Source organism: Fundulus heteroclitus, chromosome 7 (genome assembly GCF_011125445.2).
Source record: "Fundulus heteroclitus isolate FHET01 chromosome 7, MU-UCD_Fhet_4.1, whole genome shotgun sequence".
NCBI lineage: Eukaryota > Metazoa > Chordata > Actinopteri > Cyprinodontiformes > Fundulidae > Fundulus > Fundulus heteroclitus.
In genome coordinates, this window is record NC_046367.1 from 31813613 (window position 1) to 31835141 (window position 21529).

General features: G+C 43.6%; 1 protein-coding gene across 1 annotated transcript; it reads right to left on the minus strand.

Moving 5' to 3' along the window:
• Positions 1-45: 45 nt before the first annotated feature.
• On the minus strand, positions 46-20994 carry heg1 (heart development protein with EGF-like domains 1). Its single transcript, XM_036139761.1, has 15 exons — positions 20530-20994; positions 12159-12353; positions 11102-12065; positions 9015-9502; positions 6361-6474; positions 6143-6265; positions 5967-6058; positions 5732-5787; positions 5452-5612; positions 2271-2405; positions 2116-2158; positions 1992-2029; positions 1784-1871; positions 1478-1655; positions 46-194 (listed from the first exon to the last, which is right to left on the minus strand). The coding sequence occupies exons 1-15, from the start codon at positions 20786-20788 to the stop codon at positions 51-53; spliced, it is 3078 nt and encodes a 1025-aa protein (XP_035995654.1). The 5' UTR covers positions 20789-20994; the 3' UTR covers positions 46-50.
• Positions 20995-21529: the final 535 nt, after the last annotated feature.

The window sequence follows — 21529 nt, forward strand, 5'->3', positions numbered from 1 at the left end:
TGGTGACAATAAAGCCATCGTGGCGCAGTGCAACAGTGAGAGTCAGGCGCTCAAAAGTAGTCTCTCCTCCGGGAATCGTCGCTTATGAAAGAGGGGTTCAGCTGCGCGGGGTAGATGCACGAGTGGCGCGATCCGGGCAGACCGGTGAACGGATACAGGCCATTTCTGTCCAGGTCCGAGTTACGCAAAGCAGCCTGCGGGAAACGACACAGGAAAATGCTTTAGATGATCGATCTGGTTTCAATTATCAACTGCAAAAAATAGAAAACATGTTTTGGACGTTCTGACCGCATTAATAAACAAACACACAAACAATAAGCAAGCGTTCAAAAGTATTCAACCCCCCTTGGCTTTTTCTTTTTACCTATTTTCTTACAATTCAACCTGTACTGTAAATGTTTTTAATTTTATTTTTTTTATGTGTAGGATCTGTACAACAATAGTCATTGTGTCAGGATAACCAGGGGTGTGATTACTTATGGCAACTCCCTGGGGATCCAGAAGTGTGTTTTGTAGAGACAGATCCATCACTGCAAAAATGGAACTTAAAATAAGTAAAATATGCTTAAAATTAGTGTATTTGTCCTTGATTTGAGCAGGTAAATAAGAGGATTTGCCAATGGAATAGGATTTTTGCACTTAAAATAGGAACAACTCATCTCCATCATCTTATTTCAAGTGCAGGATGTCTAATTATCTTATTTTAGGAGTCAAAATACTCATTCCATTGGCAAATAATCTTGTTTACCTGCTCAAATCAAGGACAAATACACTAATTTTAAGAACATTTTACTTATTTTTAGATCCGTTTTTGCAGTGAAGCCACTTGCAGCTAGAATTGCTGCAAAAGGTGGCTCTACAAAGTACTGACTGTAGAGGGGTGAATAGTTAAGGACGCCGAAGGCTTCAGTTATTCTGGCCAAACTTTCTTTGCTTCACAATATTAGTAATAATACATCTTCAAAGTTGCAGACATGTTCTGTAACTGAATTTGTGCAAACTCTTCCAGGTTGTGAGGCAACAAAAAACATGGAAAAACGCCAACTGGGTGAATACTTTTGCAAGGCACTTTAAGCGTTGACCCTGTAGATCTGTAAAACAATACAATGAATTCCAGGCTTAAGGTAGCAAAGCAGTTCAAATTATGGTTCCTCGTGCCTTAGGTATGAAAAAAAAATGTTTTTGCAAAACTAGATTTCTCTATTCGTCTTCTCTTAGAGATGCTATTAAAAAAACACACCTGTTAATTATTTTAGCAAACCTAGCTTCCTTTATTGTGTCTGTATAGATTTTCTCCCATTTTGCCTGATTTTTTCCCCCCATTCTTTCTCATTTGTGTGCACTGCTCTGTTTTAGGCTATATTCCCGCTTCTTGAACAAAGGTCAACACATAATTCGTAGGTGATCAAAGGAGAGACCAGGTAGCTGCAGAAAATCTTTTAACGCCGCAAAAACGAACATGAAAAGGTCTACTTACAGAATAGTAAATGTCAGTCATCTGCAGCAGGTTTTTGGTGCTGCCGTTCTCCTGCATCTCTATGGTCTCCCTGCCGCACTCCATGGATATGCGGTTGCTCTTGAGGAAGTCGGCGTACGGCGACATCTGCATGTCTCCACTCTTGAAGATGATCTTGTTGATGTCATTTTTGTTTTTCCTGAAAGGGTGAATACTGCAAATATGAAGCTGGCAGGGCACTTTTTTTTATCAACAACATTAACCGGAATAAACCTGAAATTAAACTTAGAAACACTTTAGATCCTCTGACAAAGAGAGCCATCTTACTTGCGGCAAGTGACAACGAGAGCGATGACGAGGATGAGGAGGAGAGCGCCTCCTGCAGGTGACACCACCACTGCGATCAGCTTGTAAACTGTGATGTTAGATAGAGAAAAAAAACATTGCAGTTACCAAACAAATAAACACATATAACTGTGTTATAAGCATGAAAATCGTGCAGGCTGAATAATAGTGATCGGTTAGCACTGCTTACAATTGGAACAATTGAATCCTCCAAATCCAAACGTGCACCTGAGAAGCACAAACAAAGACTATTAGCGACTCTTAACTTGAATTTTACTGATTTGACAGTGCAAATAAACAGAGGTTTGACTCACGGGACACACGTGCCATTTTCCAGCTTGTATCCATCCCTGCATTCTGAAATAAGACAGAACAGGATTAGAATCCAACGGCGAGCTTCTGTTTTTCCTTCTTCGAGTGAGCAAGCCATTGATCCGTCATTATTCTGCGATAAGAAAAAAGAGCTTACCCAGGCAGGACAAGTCCTCTGGGTTGTGCTTGTAATATCCCTGGAGACACTGGCAGTAGGCCGTGCCGCTGGTGTCAGTGCAGGATGAGCGCTCGGCATCGCACGGCGTTTTCTGGGCTTCACATAGGCTCTCCACTGAAACACAATCAGGAGTGATTGGAAATTTCAACTTAAAAAAGTGTCTGTCTAAATCCTTTATGCCTGTAATGGATATTTTAGTGTTAAAAGTAACTTTTTTGGAATGTATTTGTTTCAGGAGGCGCTCTGAATGCCGTCTGTTGAAAATGCTAAAAACTTTATGACTCTCTCCCTTTTATCTCTTCTCTTTTTTTCTCTACTTGTTCTCCCTTTACTCTTCTACTTTCCCATTGTCCACACAATGTCATTACCTCCCACATGAATCATAATAAAACTATTTACATGCATGAATAAAGCGGAGTACTATGTCAAAAGCTGAGTGCTCCACTTGTGAAAGCAAAATCTGTCAAGCTTTATTTGGCAATAAGACAACAATTCTTATGGCCACATTGCTAGACAGGACACTGGAAAAAAAAGAAAATGCTAAAAACACTTGAAAGAACTTTGCATAAACTTTGAATTAAATGAAATATCTCCTGAAAACCATTGTTGCTCCTTCTTTTAAGCGTCTACAGCAGTCTCACGACACCAACCGCGAAGACTGCTGTGCTGGTGAGAAGTTTACATTAAAGTGGTTAACGTGTTAAGCTTTCTTCTTGCCTTTGTGGTCAAATAGCTTAATGTCTGCTGTGTGTGATCATAAAACCTTTCTCCAGGAGGAATCTGGCTCGCCCCAGAATAGCAGCTGCAAACTATAATCATGCTTTAAGATGCAGATTTTGAAGCGGGTTCTTCATTCTTGGTCAGCATCCTGTAGGTCCAGGTTAATGCTAAACTCACTTCACTGTGGACGGTGACAATGTCGTTTAGTATCTGGAAAGATTGTGATAAGCATTGAGCCTCGATGGCAGCGGCCCTCAAACAGAGGTCCCCCGGACCACTGGGGGTCCGCGAACCACGGGTTGGGGGTCCATGAAACGCATGTTGTCGGGCTTGAGGAGGCACCGCTAAGGATGTGTCGGGGTTGAGCTAAGTAACACAATGGACAAACAGTTAACTCCGTCCACTACATCAAGTAAAGTCAAAGCCAAATCAGCTAAAATTGCTAAAATTACATCGAGTTTGGCTTTATCGAGAATGAGGATCTAATATTAGGTGTCCGTCCGTCCGTCCGTCCGTCCGTCCGTCTTCTTCCGCTTATCCGGGGTCGGGTCGCGGGGGTAGCAGCTTCAGTAGGGAGGCCCAGACGTCCCTCTCCCCAGCCACTTGGGCCAGCTCCTCAGGAGGAATCCCAAGGCGTTCCCAGGCCAGCCGGGAGACATAGTCCCTCCAGCGTGTCCTGGGTCTTCCCCTTGGCCTCCTCCCGGTGGGACGTGCCCGGAACACCTCACCAGGGAGGCGTCCAGGAGGCATCCTAACCAGATGCCCGGGCCAACTCAACTGGCTCCTCTCAACGTGGAGGAGCAGCGGCTCTACTCTGAGTCCTCCCCGGATGACTGAGCTCCTCACCCTATCTCTAAGGGAGAGCCCAGACACACTACGGAGAACACTCATTTCAGCCGCTTGTATCCGGGATCTCGTTCTTTTGGTCACGACCCAAAGTTCATGACCATAGATGAGGGTAGGAACGTAGATCGACCGGTAAATCGAGAGCTTCGCCTTTTGGCTCAGCTCTGTCTTCACCACAACGGATCGGTACAGCGCCCGCTTCACAGCAGACGCTGCACCAATCCGCCTGTCGATCTCCCGCTCCATCTTCCCCTCATTCGTGAACAAGACCCCAAGATACTTGAACTCCTCCACTAGGGGCAGCACATCCTCCCCAACCCGGAGAAGGCACTCTATCCTTTTCCGGTTCAAGACCATGGTCTCGGATTTGGAGGCACTGATTTTCATCCTGGCCGCTTCGCACTCGGCTGTGAACCGCTCCAGTGAGAGCTGTAGATCACGTCCTGATGAAGCCAATAGGACCACGTCGTCTGCGAATAGCAGAGACGCAATCCTAAGGCCACCAAAACGGATCCCCTCAACACCTTGGCTGCGCCTAGAAATTCTGTCCATAAAAGTTATGAACAGAATCGGTGACAAAGGGCAGCCTTGGCGGAGTCCAACTCTCACCGGAAACGAGTCCGACTTACTGCAGGCAATGCGGACCAGACTCTGACACCGGTCGTACAGAGACCTGACAGCCCTTATTAAAGGGTCCGGTACTCCATACTCCCGGAGTACCCCCCACAGGATCCCTCGGGGGACACGGTCGAATGCCTTCTCCAGATCCACAAAGCACATGTAGACTGGTTGGGCAAACTCCCATGCCCCCTCCAGAATCCTGCTGAGGGTATAGAGCTGGTCCAGTGTTCCACGGCCAGGACGAAAACCAACTACTAATATTAGGTGTATTTATATATATTTTTAAAAACATATGTAATTCCTAATGTACTTAACAGTACACAAGGCTGTTTAAAAATACTATCAGCATGAGTAATCTAAATCAAGGGATCCTTAGAAAAGTTTTACCGCTGCTAAGGGGTCCCTGGCCATGAAAAGATTGAGGACCCCTGGTCTAGAAAATCGTTTTAGTTTATTCCTAGCAATAAATGAGAACTTTCTGAGAAGCCTGTGCTGCATTTAGCCAAGGTTGGTGCTTGGGTGCGGCCCAAGTCTGCTTTTCAGTAAAAAGTGGCTCTATGGGTTTGGCCCTAATCACTATTGAAAACGCGAGCAATAAAAACACCACTAATATCAGAAAAATATGTTCCGTTGTACCAAATGTATTTCATTTCTGAAGATGTGTCTAAAATATACCGTGGACCAAAGTGTCCGTCAGCATCAGCTCTATTTGCTGCAGGGTCACACTTGAACCATTCTTGCAATGCAGTCGGGGAGCCACACAGAGTTATTCCAAACGACCCACTGCACTTTGGAAACCTCTGGATTAGAGCAAAAGATGTGGATAAACTGCCCCCTTGTGGCTACACATAAACACACAGCATCATTTGCTAAACGGCCCAGAGGGAAATTCAAAATACACCGATCAGACACAGACATAGGGGAGAAAGAGAAGTCTGCTGACGATCATGTTGATGCTGGCTAATGAACCTACTGTGGTAGGAGAGCTGATGCTGCAACACCATCCTGCAGTGGGTCAGCGAGGAGCTGCAGTTGCTTAGAGACATCTGGATGCTGTTGTACACTTCAGCAGTCGTCACATCGGTGGAGACGGAAAACATGTTGACAGCCAGGATGCGAACGCCGCCCTGCTCCCTGCGGAAAACATTATTGATTTGTTAAAATCAGTGACAAATGAACAAGATAATTAAAACTCTAAATAAGAAGCTTTAAAAGAATGGAAATGTAAAAGTTACGGGATGCCGCAGACTTACTTCCTACTCAGGGTTGAGCGGCTGTAACCTTGGAGGACCGACAACGACACATTGAGCTGCAGGGAAGAACATGACACGCGCACAACGTGCATTAAACATCAAACATATGAAGATATAAGCAGCGATGCTGTGTGTTAACGCCCAGCGCCTCGCAAAAAACTGCATCTAAACCCTTCAAATATCTTTTTGCCGCATGATGCTGTCGCGCTACGAGGCGTTGCAGAGTGAGGCTCACCAGCTTTACGATCTCCCTCTGAATCTCGTGCATGGCCGAGCTTTTTATACGATCGTGTCTGTTAAGAGTGAAAGTCCCCAGGAATGTCTTTGCTGTGAAAGAAAGGTCAGCAGTGAGCAAACCAAAGAGGCGTTAAGGGGAACAGTGAACAGCGCTCGCTCGGGTTCCAGCGTCACCTCTTGTGCACGTGCGTCCGTCCTCCAGGTCGTAGCCGAGCGGACACTCGCAGCTGAAGGAGCCCTTGGTGTTGACGCACGTGGAGCCCGTCGGGCAGGGGTCCTGCTCACACTCATCCAGATCTGAACGCAAGCGGTTACGAGAGAACACAACATGAATAGGCACTTCGTCGGATCTCCGACTGTCGGTCGTTTTCTTCACGGGAGCGCGAGCTCACCCTGGTCGCAGGTCGGTCCTGTCCAGGCCTTCTGACACTGACAGGTGTACTCGGGTCCCTTGTAGCTCACGCACATCCCTCCGTTCACGCAGGGGTTCGACACGCAGGGGTTTCCTGGAATTCAGAGAGGCCGTAAGGTGTTTTGGCATCAAAAAAAAAAATGTTTGGTCGGTTATCTATTAGACCACAGGTGTCAAACTCAAGGCCCGTGGGCCAAATCCGGCCCGTCAAGGTAAATTATCCGGCCCTCAAGAGCCAAAAAAAGGCATATCATGTCATAAAGTAGAGGCATATATCCTTTTAAAGTGTATAAAGTGGCTAAAACTGTACCTCCTGTGGTGAATGTTTATTTTTTTTAACTGTGTAGTAACAGTATCCTGCCACAAGATGTCAGCTTCCCCACAACACATTAAAACAAGAAATGTCCAAAAGGAGAAAAGGTGACGCAGAATGATGAATTTAAAGTGAAACCCTTCCAATATCAACTTTGTTTTGCAGATAAACTTTATAAACTGCTACTTTTATGTTACTGTGCATTTTTTTATACTTCTATGTCAACTGGAATGAAATTATGAAATGAAAAATATCCTCTATACACGTGCAACCGGCCCTTTTAATGACTTCATGATGCCAAAGTGGCCCCATATAGAAATGAGCTTGACAGCCCTGTGTTAGACTGTCTGCAAGATGACACAAAAGCTACCAGTTTGATTTTCAGGACATTTCTAATACAGATGCAGTCTTCCAAGCAGTTTCTCCAGTTCTACTTCTCTGGTACAGCAAGAGTCCAATATTTGGGTACGATTGCCTGGCAGCGTGTTAATCTGGTTCAGATCTTATTTGGGAGATTGAAGCTACTCTGCATCATCTGACAAAAAGAAATAAATACACATGGGGGTTTGTCAATGCTCAAAAATTGGGAGACCAAGCCCACCTAGTTGGTTTTAATTCTGGTACTAAATCAGGTTAACTTTTTGTTTGTTTGTTTCTCCTATGCTGTTTGTTGGACATTTTAAAGTTTTATGTTTGTTCTGATATACATTCCCCATGTCCAGAAATGTGTCCCAAGGACTGAAAATAATTTATTACAAAAAATAAAAAATATTCAGTCAGTCAGCCGGAGATCATCCCAAATCCTGTAGCCAGGGTCCCGGCCAAGACCAAGAAATGTTTCATGAAAGGAGAAATGATGTAGAAGAATAGAATTGAACGTCTCGTTGATGTCAGTCAGGGATGAACCATGTAGAGTCCTCATCACTCAGCAATAAAGGAGGTACAGTTTAGTTTGTTTGTTTTTAGGATTTCCATAAAAAGTTGAAAACCTGAGACATGCTGGCTCCTAAATCTGGACTGAAAACGTTATTGCTTACTGTGACTATTCCACACAGGTCAGAGTTGGTTTTATCAGTTCCTTTCAAGTCTAAGTCTTCTATTTGTTCTCAATTAGCATTTCAAGTTTCTTTCTTTCATTGTGATGCTCAAATTCACAACTTTTCTTTTGATGCTTGTTTTTCTGTGCAATTAATGTGTTTATTTTCCTGTAAACTTTCACGCACGTCCCGTGCTTTACAGATATGTGCCTTGTCTGACTGGCCTTTGTGTGGACTTTTCAGTAAAGCACTAATGCAACCAACCAGAACATTTATACACAGCAGCGCAACTTATCAACGCAACCGCCTCTGCACACAACTCAAAACATTGTCTTTCACCACCAGACACCCGTCTGATTGAAATAATTAGAGTTTTTAAACAATTGTGTCTGGGTTGCTTGTTGACTTGTCTGTGACCATGTCCATCAAATCTATGAAGGCAGCTTGCTAAATATTGGGGTCTTTGCGAAATTAAGCAGTGGTTGCATTCTTGCAAAACGGTTAAAAATAAAAAGCAAATAAATATTCTCATGATAAGTAAAAGTTTTAAGCTCTCAACGTGAATAGGTTTTGTTTGCCTATTTTTTCCCCCCAGAAACTGTTGGAAAGTTCAGTAAATAATGAGAAGCCTAGATTTTATTTAAGAACAGTTGTGTTTAAAAGTATGGTTTTAAAACCTTGCTTTAGTTGTGGTTTGTTATACAGAGTTATAGAATTACAGTGTGTCCTGTGTAACACTTAAATACCATGACCTAAAAAAAAGTACTCCAGAAATGCAATATTTGGCGCAGCTGCCCAATTTCCCAATACTGAGCCAAATTGGCTGCAATGTGTGCATTCACCACAAGGGGTCACTAAAGTCTCACAAAATCAACCAGTCAATAGGTGAAAAATGAATCACTAAGTTAATTAAATCTGAAATCTGATTGGATTTATCAAAGTTAAGACTTAAAAAATATATATATATCTTATCTCACTGCATTTACATAATATATAAACTATTAAAACTAAATGATACAAGACGATTATTCTTGAGGGAAAGTTTTACCTAGTTTGTCACATCCCTAGAAAATATAAACGTATCCGTCACCAGGCACTTTGAAAAACTGTTTTGTTTTTTTTGTTTTGTTTTTTTATGTGGGATATTTACAGTTTTGATGTGACCCCGTCTGGGACAACAATGCCGGATTTTTCCCTTCAGCCTATGAGGAGAAGAACATACAGACACGCAGGGGGGAAAAGTCCCAAACGGGAACCTAAAAGTGAAACGGGTCACCAACTCACTCTTTGGCGCTCTGGCGGTTTGGATCTCGATGGGCGGCGTTGTGGTGACCATCTCCGTGGCTCCTCTCTCTGTCTGTCTTCTGGTGGGGGGCACAGCCTCGGTGCTCCTGGCCGGAGTGCTGTGACTGTAGGTGGTTTTGATGTGCTGAGCCGGTGTGGTGGCGAGCCTTTGGGTCCCCGCGCTCGTCTCTGTCTGCACGGTCGCTGCTTCTGTGGGGACGAGCGTTTTAGTCGGAGGCCCCTGCGTTCGGCTGGGCGACGCGTGGACCGTGGGGAGCGCAGCGGCGGTCTGCGGAGGCGGGGTGTGGACCGTGGAGGAGGGTGAAGCGGATGTGAGGGGGGCCGCCGTGGTGGACGCCGACGTATAGCTACTGGAGGCGCCGCTCGCCGTTGTCGCCGGCGACGCTGTTAGGGGGAGTCCAGCGGGGGTCGTGGTGGAGGCTGGAGAAGCAGTTGATGCAAAGGTGTTTTCCTCTGTGGTCTGTGACCTGTTGAATATGAAGAGGAAATTGATTAAATCTCCAAATTGTTATTATTTCTTTTGCTTATTTGCTAGTTTATCTCTGGATTAATTGGACATCTGTAAATACATACAGTGTCTAGCAAACTTTTCCACTCTTTGCCACATTACAAGCACACCTTTCAGAATGGTTTATGGGGACTTGACGTGACGGCTCAGCAGAAGAAGAAAAGTGGATACTTATCAAGTCAAAGGAAGAATATATGTTTGTGGTTTACAAACGTTTTTCCACATAAAGGTCTAAAAGCTGTGGCATGCGTTTTGTCATTAGCTCTTGAGTCAATGCGTGTTAGAACAAACTTTCGCTGCAAGCCTTTAGGGGTGTGTTTCTTCCAGCTTAATCCCGTAATTTCCAGTAATTTATTTATTTATTTTTTCTCACTTTCTTTTCTCAGGTATCACTTTACACTTGTCATCTTAAATAATAATACATATGATTTAGCAATGGTATCAAGGTGTTACTCGATTGTATCTGTTGCTTTATGTCTGTTGGTTGTGCTGTTCTTTTTACATCTCTCTTTCCAGGTGATGAAGCAGACGGAAGACGTTTTATCATTCTCTCCCTTTTATCTCTTCTTTCTTTCACCTCTTCTCTTTCTTTTTTTTCTCTTCTTGTTCTTCCTCTACTCTCCTACTTTCCCATTGTAGTGTCCACTTAATTTGAAATTCTCCCCGCAGGAATCACAATAAAACAATTTTCACACTGCAAAAACAAAACTAAAAATAAGTCAAATCTTCTTGAAATTGGTGCATTTGTCCTTGATTTTAGCAGGTAAATAAGAAGAAGCTGAATTCGGCGCCACTTGTAGCTTTTGTGGAGGAAATTATGAGGAAAGCCAAAGAGAAGAGAGTTAGTTAGAAGTAGCTCATGTGGGAGGTGACAGGGCTAAGGACAAGAACTGCTGCAGAGTGGGTTGAAAGGGAGGGACGAAGGTGATTAATATAGATGAGAACAGGCAGAATGGGTGATTTTATTGATGTGAGAGGTAAAGGGTGGAGCGCTATCGAGGATTCCAGATTACACTATACATAAATTAAGCTCAAATTATTTTATTTAGAAATATATTTTCTAATGGGTGCACACTTTAGTTAATATCTGTCTGAATGGTTTACTTACACTTGTTCTTTTTTTTTTTTTTTTTTTTTTTTTTGATGTCCTGCAAATACAAATCAGCTGGAGGCGGAAGCCAGACTCTCGCCCAGTGAACGCTGGAGATCGGCACCAGCACCCCCTGTTACCCCATGAGGGATTAAGCGGGTCAAAAAATGGATGGATGGATGGATGGATGGGTGTTCCTCTGTTATGTTGTGCCTCCCTCATGTGGAAAGTTTAGGTTACTCCACCCCTATTTAAGCCGCCTCTGTTCTTTGTCTGGAGGTCCGTTTGTTACTGTTTAGTTGAGTTGGGCCCAAATCCATGCTGATTTTTATTGAAGTTATTGTGAGTTGAAGTTCGACCCTTTTGTTACCCGTTTATATCAATATTTGAAGTTTTTCTAATTTTTAAAAAAAATGTGTCCTTTTTTTAAATCTGGTCTCTTACAATAGCCAATGGCTGCATGTTTACCTCTCTGTGACGGTGCCTGCCGTCGTGGTGAGGAAGACTCCGGTAACCGTCCCTGGCATGTGTGTCGGGGACCGATTCATTTGGGATGAACTGCTGACTGTGGAGGACACTGTGGTCAGCCCTAAACTCGCGCTCTCCTCGCTGGTTTGGGACGGGAGCCCCTTGGTGCCCTCCTGGTTCTGAGTGCTGAGGCTTTGGGTTCCGGTCGTCATCTCTGTGGAGGATCCGACACTGCTGCCAGAATCCTGCTCTGTCCCAGAGGCGTTTACGGGACCCCCCGCAGGAGGAGTGAGAGGAGGAGTGGAGGACACGGGTGTTTCTGACTGACCCGTGCCGGGCTCTGTCACCCGGAGAGATGGTGTGGACTCTGTGATCTCCTCAGACGTCACAGAAAGCTGAGGCTTGGTGGCATTGGGTCGTCCGGTTAATCCCGGGGTTCCGCTGGCCCCTGCTGGCCCTCCAGTCTCTGAAAAAGCCCCGGTCGCCTGCTGCTCTGTGGTTTTCCCCCCATTAGTCCTCGTCGCTGGGGCGCTTTGAGTATAAGCCTCGGTCTCGGCGGGCCTGGGAGGGATGCCCCAGGTGGACGGAGGCTGAGGGGAGCTGGAGTCCTCGGTGAAGGCCGATGAGGTGCTGTTGTTGGAGGAGGTCACGGAGAGCAGGGTCCTCTCCCCGGCGCGGCTGACGATCGTTGTGTAGGTGCTCCCGGCGAGCGTGCCGCTCCGCGACGCCGAAGACGTGCCGTCCCCGAAACGGAGCGTGGTGCCTGGGCTGTCCTGGGGCAGGGTTTGGTTCTCTGGAAACAGCAAGGGCTTGTCCTCCGTGGACGCGGAGGACAGGAGTGGCATCTGGTTTGTGTTTGTAAAGCTACTGCTGCCGTCGCTGCTGCTGCTGCTGCTGTCGCTGCTGATGCTGCTGATGCTGCTGCTCATGTTGTCCCTGATGCTGCTGCTCATGTAGTCGCTTCTGCTGCTGCTGCTGCTGCTGATGCTGCTGCTGCTGCTGATGCTGCTGCTGCTGCTGCTCATGTCCCTGATGCTGCTGCTGCTCATGTAGTCGCTTCTCCTGCTGCTGCTGCTCATGTTGTCCCTGATGCTGCTGCTGCTCATGTAGTCGCTGCTGCTGATGTTGTCGTTGCTGCTACTACTGACATCTGTGGTGGTTATTAAGGAGGAGGTAAGCGGCTCTGTGGACATATTTGTGGCCTCTGGAAACCGGCTGCTTGTTTCTGTGAAAATGTCTCTCTGCTCCGGTTCTGCAAATACAAAGGGGGGAAAAAAAATGTAAAGACCACAGTTTAATTTACTCTCCACTTGTATTACTTCTGTTTCAAAGTCTGCCTGTTGAAACAGTAGGACATCCACACATAAGGGTTTGATAATCAGAGTAAGAGCAAACGGGCTTAATTCGGAGGCCAGCGGACTTCCGCTCGATTTTTCCTATCCAGGAGTCTTTGTCGGTTCTGCAGTTGGTGCGCTGCTGTGTTGCTGTTTTTAAGGACATGGAGGCCCATCCGCCTGGGTGCATTCTAAGTAAGATGCAAATCAGTGACCCACAAGTCACTGTCCTAGGACGTTAGAGGGTCAGTTTTGCTCAGTTTTCAGAAAAACGTGTTCGGTTGCCTCCGATTTAAGCCTGTTTGCTGTAGCGACGATCTGGATAACTGAGAAGTTGCACAGGTTGGATCAGAGTGATTTAGAAGGCAGCCTACGGAAAATAAAATGTTTTCTTTTCATTGGTCAGGTAAGCACTTTCAGAAATGAGATGATTAAATTGAAATTAAAGCTCATAAACGACAATGGATGGATGGCTGCATGGATGCATTAATGCACATATGAAATGACAGATGGACTGGTGACAAAGTGGAAAGATGGGATGATCGGAGATGGACAGACTGACAAGATGGAGGAATTAATGGACGGACTGATAGACGGATGACTGGAGTGGTCACATGGATGTTGAATGAATGGATAGATAAATGGACAATTTCATCAGTAATGCATGTAGAGTAAGACAAATAAACCCATATACGAAATTTAAAAGTGGTTTGATTGGAGCAACATTTTTTTTTTGGGGGGGGGGGGGGATTCAGATAACGATCTCATTGTCATGAAGACTAAGACTATATTTTTTCCATCCTACATTTCCCACTTTTACATTCTCCACTTTTCAAGAAACATAAACACACTGAAATTAATTGATAGAAATTACTGACTCGACAAGCACTTTGCAGTGCCCAGTAGAGGGCGCTAACCCCTGCAGCCCAGAACCTGTGAGGGGCTGCAGACAGTGAGAAGATGCTGTCAGGGTGAACAAAGCTGGCTGTATGGGCAGGACTTTTTGGGTGGAGAGCCACTGGCAGCCAGTTTGTCTGCTCCTAACAATGGCTTGAAGTCCTAAATATGGAAGTGACTGTCTCTGCTGGGAATCTGCCATTTCCTTCCTAAAGCTGAGTGAGCACAGGGCGATTGGCAGAAAACGGCAGAGCATGGATCTGGGCGTGGATTCATTGTCCAAAGCTCGCTCTCTTTTAGCCTGGTTAGAAAATGGCTCGGTCACACATAAACTCCCTGAGCTCTACCAGAAATGAAAAGAATGAGGCCGTTAAGACAGCATTGCTGATCTGCAGACATTTTTGTGGCATTTTTTTTTTTTTTTTTTTTTGCATTTGACAGCTGAGAGTCAGGGGCGGAATGAAGAGGAATGATATGCGGCCAAGGTCCCCACCTAGAAGCATTGTTCCATGCTGTTAAATTACACGGCTCCTAGCATTCCCCTCATAATACACCCTGACATTATGGTGTTTACAGCGTAGGGGCATGCAGTGTATTGTGACTTTGCTTGTTTAGAACAGGCGTGTCCAAAGTGCCGCCTGGGGGCCCATTTCTCGGCCCCCGTGTTGATTTTGTGTGGCCCTCCCCAACTGAATTTTAAGAAATATTTTGGCGAGATCCAAACGTTTCTGGCACAACTTCACCAACTTTCAAGGTGGACGAAGAGGGTAAATGAACTGGTAGACGAAAACTTCAGCAATGCTCGTTTGTCTCTCTTGTTGTGTCTCTGTTCTGTCTTCTCTAACCTCCAGTCGGTCGAGGCAGATGACCGTTCATACTGAGCCTGGTTCTGCTGGAGGGTTTTCCTTCCCGTTAATGGGGAGTCTTTCTTTCCACTGTCGCTTCATGCTTGCTCAGTATGAGGGATTGCTGCAAAGCCATGGACAATGCAGACGACTCTCCCTGTGGCTCTACGCTTCTTCAGGAGTAATGCTGCTTGCCAAGACTTGCAATCAACTGGGTTCCCTTATATAGGAAATTTTTGACCAATCTGTATATTCCAATCTGTATAATCTGATTGAATTTGACTTTTAAAAGTGCCTTGAGATGACATGTTTCATGAATTGGTGCTATATACATAAAATTGAATTGAATTGAATTGAATAGACGTTGTTGACAGACCGACGCGTTTCGCCTTGTGTCCTTCTTCAGGGTCATTCCTGAGGAAGGACACAAGGTCTGTCAACAACGTCTGCCCCTGAACCTTCAAGTGTTGCTGAAGTTTTCTTCTACTGGGAAATGTTTTGCCCACCTGTGACTGATGCAGATGGAAACCTTTTTAACTTTTAATAATGGCAATGGTGTTACAGACAGGTTAAAATGTTAGCTGCAACGCAAAAGGATTCGTCTTTTAATAACCAAACTTTTCCCATTCTCTTTATTTTCGTATTAAATAGGATCACAGCTATCCAATGACTTTTACTCAATGCTGACTTTAGTGAACTAAACCCTGTTTTGAATCCATTTAATAAAATTAGCTAAATGCAGCAAGCGTTTTCAAAGAAAGATGAATCCAAACCCTGTTCTTATAGAACAAAAATAATTTGTCTTTTTAATCAAGCCCACAATAATTTGCAACGTGGATGACTATCTTTTAACAAAGCAAATGAGCAAACCCCTTTTTTAATCTGCAATGATTTAGACATCCCTTTCCTACATAAAATCTGACTAATTTGTTTAATTAAAATGGATCATATTTCATTGACCAGGTAATAAAAATTCACAGTATTATGTTGGTTAGTTTTTATCCTTTTTAATAATTTTTTGGCCTTTGAATACTTTAGAATTGACAATTTTGCCGCACATAAGGAAAAGTTTGGAAAATGAGCTGCACACCTATTTTTTGTTATGGATATGTAATTACTTAATTGTACTCTGGTTTTTAATTAGTTGAATGTCACATTTTTTAAAATGTCTCCCAAATGTTTCTCAATGATTGCCCCCTCTGATAAAGATGTGTAACAATCCTTAAATTAAATTGACATTTTATTGCTCCTGCATATTTCAAACCATTAATTTGAATATGCTTAGATCCCCGACTAATTACTGGTGCTATAATTAGTGGTTTTGTTACTGAATCATTTACAACCTGTTTTTATTTCCTATTTTACTTTTTTAGGTCAATCAGAGGAATGTTTAACGTTTAGTTAGTAATCTGACACCTCCTTTTTTTGTGATGTGACACGGGGCCCCGTTTTAATTAGCCACTCTTTAAAATGGGAGAGACAAGAGAACATAGCATTCAGGTGTAGGTCAGGTTTACCTTCATTAATTGGCAAACTTGCCTAAACCTGTCCATATCTGCAATCAAAGCAATTAATATATGATTAGATTAGATGGATTAGGTGGTGGAAAACAAGTTTATCTTATCACCAATCACAGCGAGCAGGATGGTGACTTGACTGTTTAGGAACTAAAACCAAATTGTAATGTATAAAGAGGATTTATATAACTCATACTTAAAACATGGTTAGTTTTCTGGTCTGAGTGCGAGTCTTCCTCTGTTTATCTCTCAGGTCTTGCATGGTCTAACAGCCTTTTATCTGGCCTCTCTCCAGGACCGGGACGACGGCACTGATGCAGTTAGCACTGCTGCCACATACATTTAATCAGTCTGCATCCAAAGCTCATAGAAACGGACCCTTCAGCAGCACAACAGTCTGTCTAACGGGAGTCTATGGGGAGGACACAGGGGCGACAAGACTGTTTTTTTTTTCTACTTTTATTCCTCTTCATGTGTCACTCTTAGTAATTGACGTTTTGTCTTTTTTTTTGTCTCTCTGGATCCATTCAAGGCTGCAAACCCCCACACTGGAACGAGGTGCCGGCAGAAAGTGATGGACACTCCCAGATGATTCTGCTGTTTATCTCTGAGCTGTTAACAGAGTTGTCAGTAAATGTCTCTTCGCATGAGATATATGTTTCAGAAACTGTGGTCCACTCGGGTTTAGCAAATCCATCTTCTTCAACCACACTTCAAAACTGCTGCTAATGAACAAGGATATCTAACTTAAGCAGACATTTTGTTGCCAGGTAGTTTAGTTGTGAGCAGAAAGCTGTTTTTTTGTTTTTGTTTTTTTAATCTAATGGTTTTCTGTAATAAGATCATGACCTTAAAGCTACTTGTTAGTCATAGTCTTAAGCTTGCCTGCAGCATCTAGGCCTTCAAGCACAGCTCGGATGAGGGCATCTGTGTTATGAAACTGTTTGGGACGGCTCCCACTTGGACCGCGTGGAACTGCATGAATCAAACAGGGTGTTGGTGGGAATGTCGGAAATATGGAGCCAAAACCGACACTGGGTAAATAAAACCAAAAAGACATCATCCCGATAATCTTTTCCACCACGAGCCCAAATATTCTCCAAAACTGCTGTAAAATAAAGATCCTATTGAGAGACATCATCCAAAATCCAATACCAGGAAACTGGAACACATTCAGATTTTTTGTTGCACAACCAGGTAGATGGTTTTGCTCCTTGGGATAACATGTCAGAATAACATGGAATCGCAGTATAGCTGAATACGCCGATGATGATGAGAGTTGTGGTTGTGGTTAAGCCATATTTCTGCCCTTCATCATCATTATGTCCCCATCACTGAAACTTTAACAGTAGCTGTGGATATAAGGGGCCTGCAAAGTCTATCTGACTGGACAGATATATTGTGCCACTGGTGCCATTAAAAAAAATATATTTAAATATAATACATCCACAGTAGAGAAGCCACTTTTTTATGTAGTTTGGGATCCAGATGAATCTCTCTAACTTTAAATGGAACAAAACATTACCTGTTTTAGCTTAGTTGGGAATTATCAAACTAATTTCGATTTGCAGAGGGATGAGGGAGATGTTTTTTTTAAAGTTTTCTCAAAGTGAGGTGTTTTTTGCAGTATTTGGCAGAAGGCTGTAAGACTTGAGTCAAACATTTTGTGCGTCCCTCCACAAGCTGCTAGCAGCAGTTCGCTGGAAGTCTGGCTCATTCCTCCGGGACAGAACAGGCGTACCAACCTGACTCAGGCCTGCAGGCCGCCTTCCTCGCACGTCTTTTTCTCCTGCGCCCGCAAATTCTCCACAGACCAGAGAACACGGAGGACCACTCTGAAACGTTGAGTCTTTTAACTAATTTACTGCTACATGTTTTAGCTCATCAGTCATGTAAGATCCATTTGTGCCTAAACTGTAACTTCCTGGCTGGTATCTTGACATGTTGCTTCAGCATTGATCCACATACTGTCTTTTCTTGTGAAGACATCCGTTTTGTAACGCGCCCCCGTCCCTCTTGCACCAAAGCACCATGACAACACGATGCTGCCGACCCCGCGGTTAACACATTCGATCTTGTTTGGCAACTTGCAAGACACTCTCTTTTTCTCCGAACGTAACAGCGGTGACCTTTCACTGTGGATGACTCTCTCTAACCAACTTCAGCATCTTCCCAAGGTCTTTTGCACATTCCGTACCAAAACAAATTCATCTCTAAGACACAGAGCCCTATGACGGCCGGACCCTTCCCCTTGCTGCTTATGCTCGTTTGAACAGATGGACGTGGCTCCTTCAGAGTCGTGGACTTTCACTGGTTTCCTTTGATTTTTCCAAATGATGTCACAGAGAACGCGGCGTGCCGTGAAACGCATCCACAAGTGCGCCTCCCTTTAACTCAGATGCCTCGAATCGATCCACCAGACGTTTACAAAGACGTGGCGACATTACGCGGACTTTCCCAAATCGTTTAACGGCAAAATAATCTCTCTGCATCCGAAGACAGTTACAAAATAAGGTGCTATTCTTCTAGCATTTAGGAAAATGAAATAAATTTGGTACTCCTAGCTGAACTAAAGCAGGAAAATATTCTATTGCTCCCATATTGACGAGCATTGTGAATATTTACATTGATTCCCTGCATATATTTAAATTTAAGGCCCCCTTTCTTCTTCACAGTAGAATTGCAGATTTTATCTCTAAATGAGATACATTTTATCATTCTCTCCCTTTTATCTCTTCTTTCTTTCACCTCTTCTCTTTCTTTTTTTCTCTTCTTGTTCTTCCTTTCCTCTCCTACTTTCCCATTGTAGTGTCCATATAATTTGAAATTATCCCTACAGGAATCACAATAAAGCTATTTACATGCATAAATCAAGCGGAGCACTATGGCGAAAGCTCCACTTGTGAAAGCAAAATCCGTCGAGCTCTATTTGGCATTAAGAAATCAATTTTTATTGCCACATTGCCAGACAGGACACTGGGGGGGAAAAATAAATAAATAAATAAATGAGATAAATTCATTCTCCAAAGAAGTAATAAACCTAAACAGTTTTGTGACGATTACACGGAGTCTCCTAAAACCAGCTGACCAGAAAAAAAGTTTTATTACTGTGAACTGGAGGATAGCAGACTAAGAGTCCCTGGGTTTTTTTCATGAAGGAAATGTGTCCCCAGTTCCCTCCAAAGCATCTAAACTGTGATACGACTACACTTCATGGACCTTTATAAAGCAAAACTACACACCAGCGTGTTCTGAGCCGTGTCTCTGCTGACAAACAAAGCACATCAACCGCAGGAAGAAAGAAGATGCTGCCCAGAGTGGGGTCATCTGAGGATGCCTGATGTCATAACTGAGTTTAATCTCTATCTGTGTTTTAAATGTGTTGGGAAAACTGCATTAAGGATATTTAAATTACCTGAATGGGTCTAGTTTAATAAATATACATAATGTCATCTGTCGGCTCTCTGTTACCGTACACTGAAAAGCAAACTTATAGCTTTTAACGGATAAAATTGCTAAGAGTTTGCATATATTTTACTTTTATAGCTTAAATTACACTTTTTTTTGTAATGTGAAATGCATTCTAACCACTCTTTTAAGATAATTTTCCTCGCCTTACTAAGTAAAAACATAAAAGAAGAATGAGTTTTGGTTTTGAAGTTGCTGAAAGATGAAATTTTTCCAATATATTTAAGACAAGAAATGCTCCCTAACAAAAGCCAAAGGTGCCGATCAGTGCCAGCAGCAGCCTCAGGGTGAAGAACCCCAGCTTGCTTGCAGCTTTGACCCCAGTGCTGCTGCTAAATTGGGTAAACCTGGATCCAAACTGAGACAGAAATGCTCTCAGCCACAAATCCTTTTGACCCATTTGATGTTTTGCTTCATAAAACAACGCAGACGTATCAGCCGCACGCGTCCATTGACAATAACGGGCGACTAAAACAACAAAATCCAGTTAAATTCTGATCAAGATGATCATGTAGGATTTATTCAAATAATGCCGCTCGCTTAACCACTTATAAACAATATATCGGTGACCCAATATACTTGCGTAAAAATGTAAATAATCTTTGATGGCTAGTATGTAATAGCATCTAAAAGTCCCATTTTTTCAGTGCAGAAGAGCTAAAAAAGATTCAATGGGAATCAATTGTCAAATCTTCATCCTGATTATCCTCAGTTGAGATTAAGGACGTGGCTGTTTACTGTGTTATAAAAGGTTTTCCTATTTTAATAACTTCATAGGATTATTTTTCATATGCTGTACATTTATACTTACTTTTGTCTAAATACCCTCACTGTGGGACAATAAAGGACATTTTTATTTTAATCTATTCTAAGTCATAATCAACTGTGTAACAGAATATTATTTTTGTTTTTCCTATTTGTAACTAAAAATTAATGAAGCCTACAAATAATTCCTGGCTAAACAGTATAAGTTTAGTATCAAATGCTATCAATAACATTCCCTCTGTTTTAGTTTTATTTCACAAAACAGTGAATAAATCTGGAAGAACTTTGACGTGGTTAGTGCTGTTTTCTGCATAAAAGGCAGTTTTAAACGCATTTGTTTGTCTTTCATTCGTGAAAAGCCACGACTCTTCCTTTGTACTTGTTTAAATGCGTAAAACAACTTCATTGTAACGTCCAACTAAAGCATCAGCCTGGAATTAAGGTCTGCTCCCGCATCTCCAAGCTTTGGATCATTTAAACCCCAAACAATAAAACCCTATTTTTTTTAATTTTTTTTTTTTTTTTGTTTTTGGTTTTGCACCCAGTTTTTCTGCAGGGCAAGTTTTCTCCCATCCACCAGGCCTCTCGTTCAGCGGTCTTACCGGGGGCCCCGGTGGTGGCGCCGTGCGTCTCAGCCGTGTGCGTGAGCAGGAGGTCCCTCTGTGATGGGGACAAACTCTCGCTGGAGTATGAAGTTGAACTTTCGCCGACGTCCGAGCTGCTGGGTCCATCCGTGCCCGCTGAACGATAGTAAAACCCGTCCGGCGCCGGGTTGGTGCGGTTGTAGCCGGGGGTCCCTGCCCAGAGGGGCCCCGGCAGACCCAGACCCAGCAGCAGCAGATTCAGAAAGCACGTTTCCATGACTTGTTCGAGACCCCCGCAACAGTTGGCCGCAGATCGATTCCGCAAACGCGCGTGGATGCCCGGGAGTCCTCCGCCGGGGACACCATGAGACAAAGCGCTCCTGCTTGCTGCGTGGAGCTCGGCTGGAGAGACGGGTGACTCCTGGTGGAGGTGCGGAGGAGGAGATCCGCGGCTCGGCTGGCGGGCAGCGGAAGATAACAGAGCCGAGGCGGCAGCCTGTTATCACGGCGGAGGAGCCCGGGCTCCTCCTCCTCCTCCTCTCCTTCTCCTCCTCCTCCTCCTCCTCCTCCACATACACACCAACAGCTTTATGTGAAGTCTGATGACTGAGCTGCCTGCAGGTGTCAGAAGTAATGCCTTCAAAATGCCTCCTTAGAAGTGATGGACGTGTCTTCCAGACAAAGATTAAGAGTTAAAACTGTATCTGGATGTTATATTTAAGATAAAATGTAAAAAAAAAAAAATTAAATTAAATTAAAGCATCCCAGTTTTCAAGCTGTAAAGGGATAGTGGGGTTCTGTAAGAACCTTATAAGCAGTTACTATCCTACCTCAAGGACGGATTTAGGAAATTTGGGGCCCTAGGCAAAGAAAGGCATGGCCCTCTGAATTGTGAAGACAACACATAAAACATACCCTTTATACAGATACAGAAATTTTAATAGAATAGACACATTATTTTTTTCTACGCTGTGTCCCTCTCTTATCCCTTTTCTTGTTGTTTTCCTCTATGTTTTCT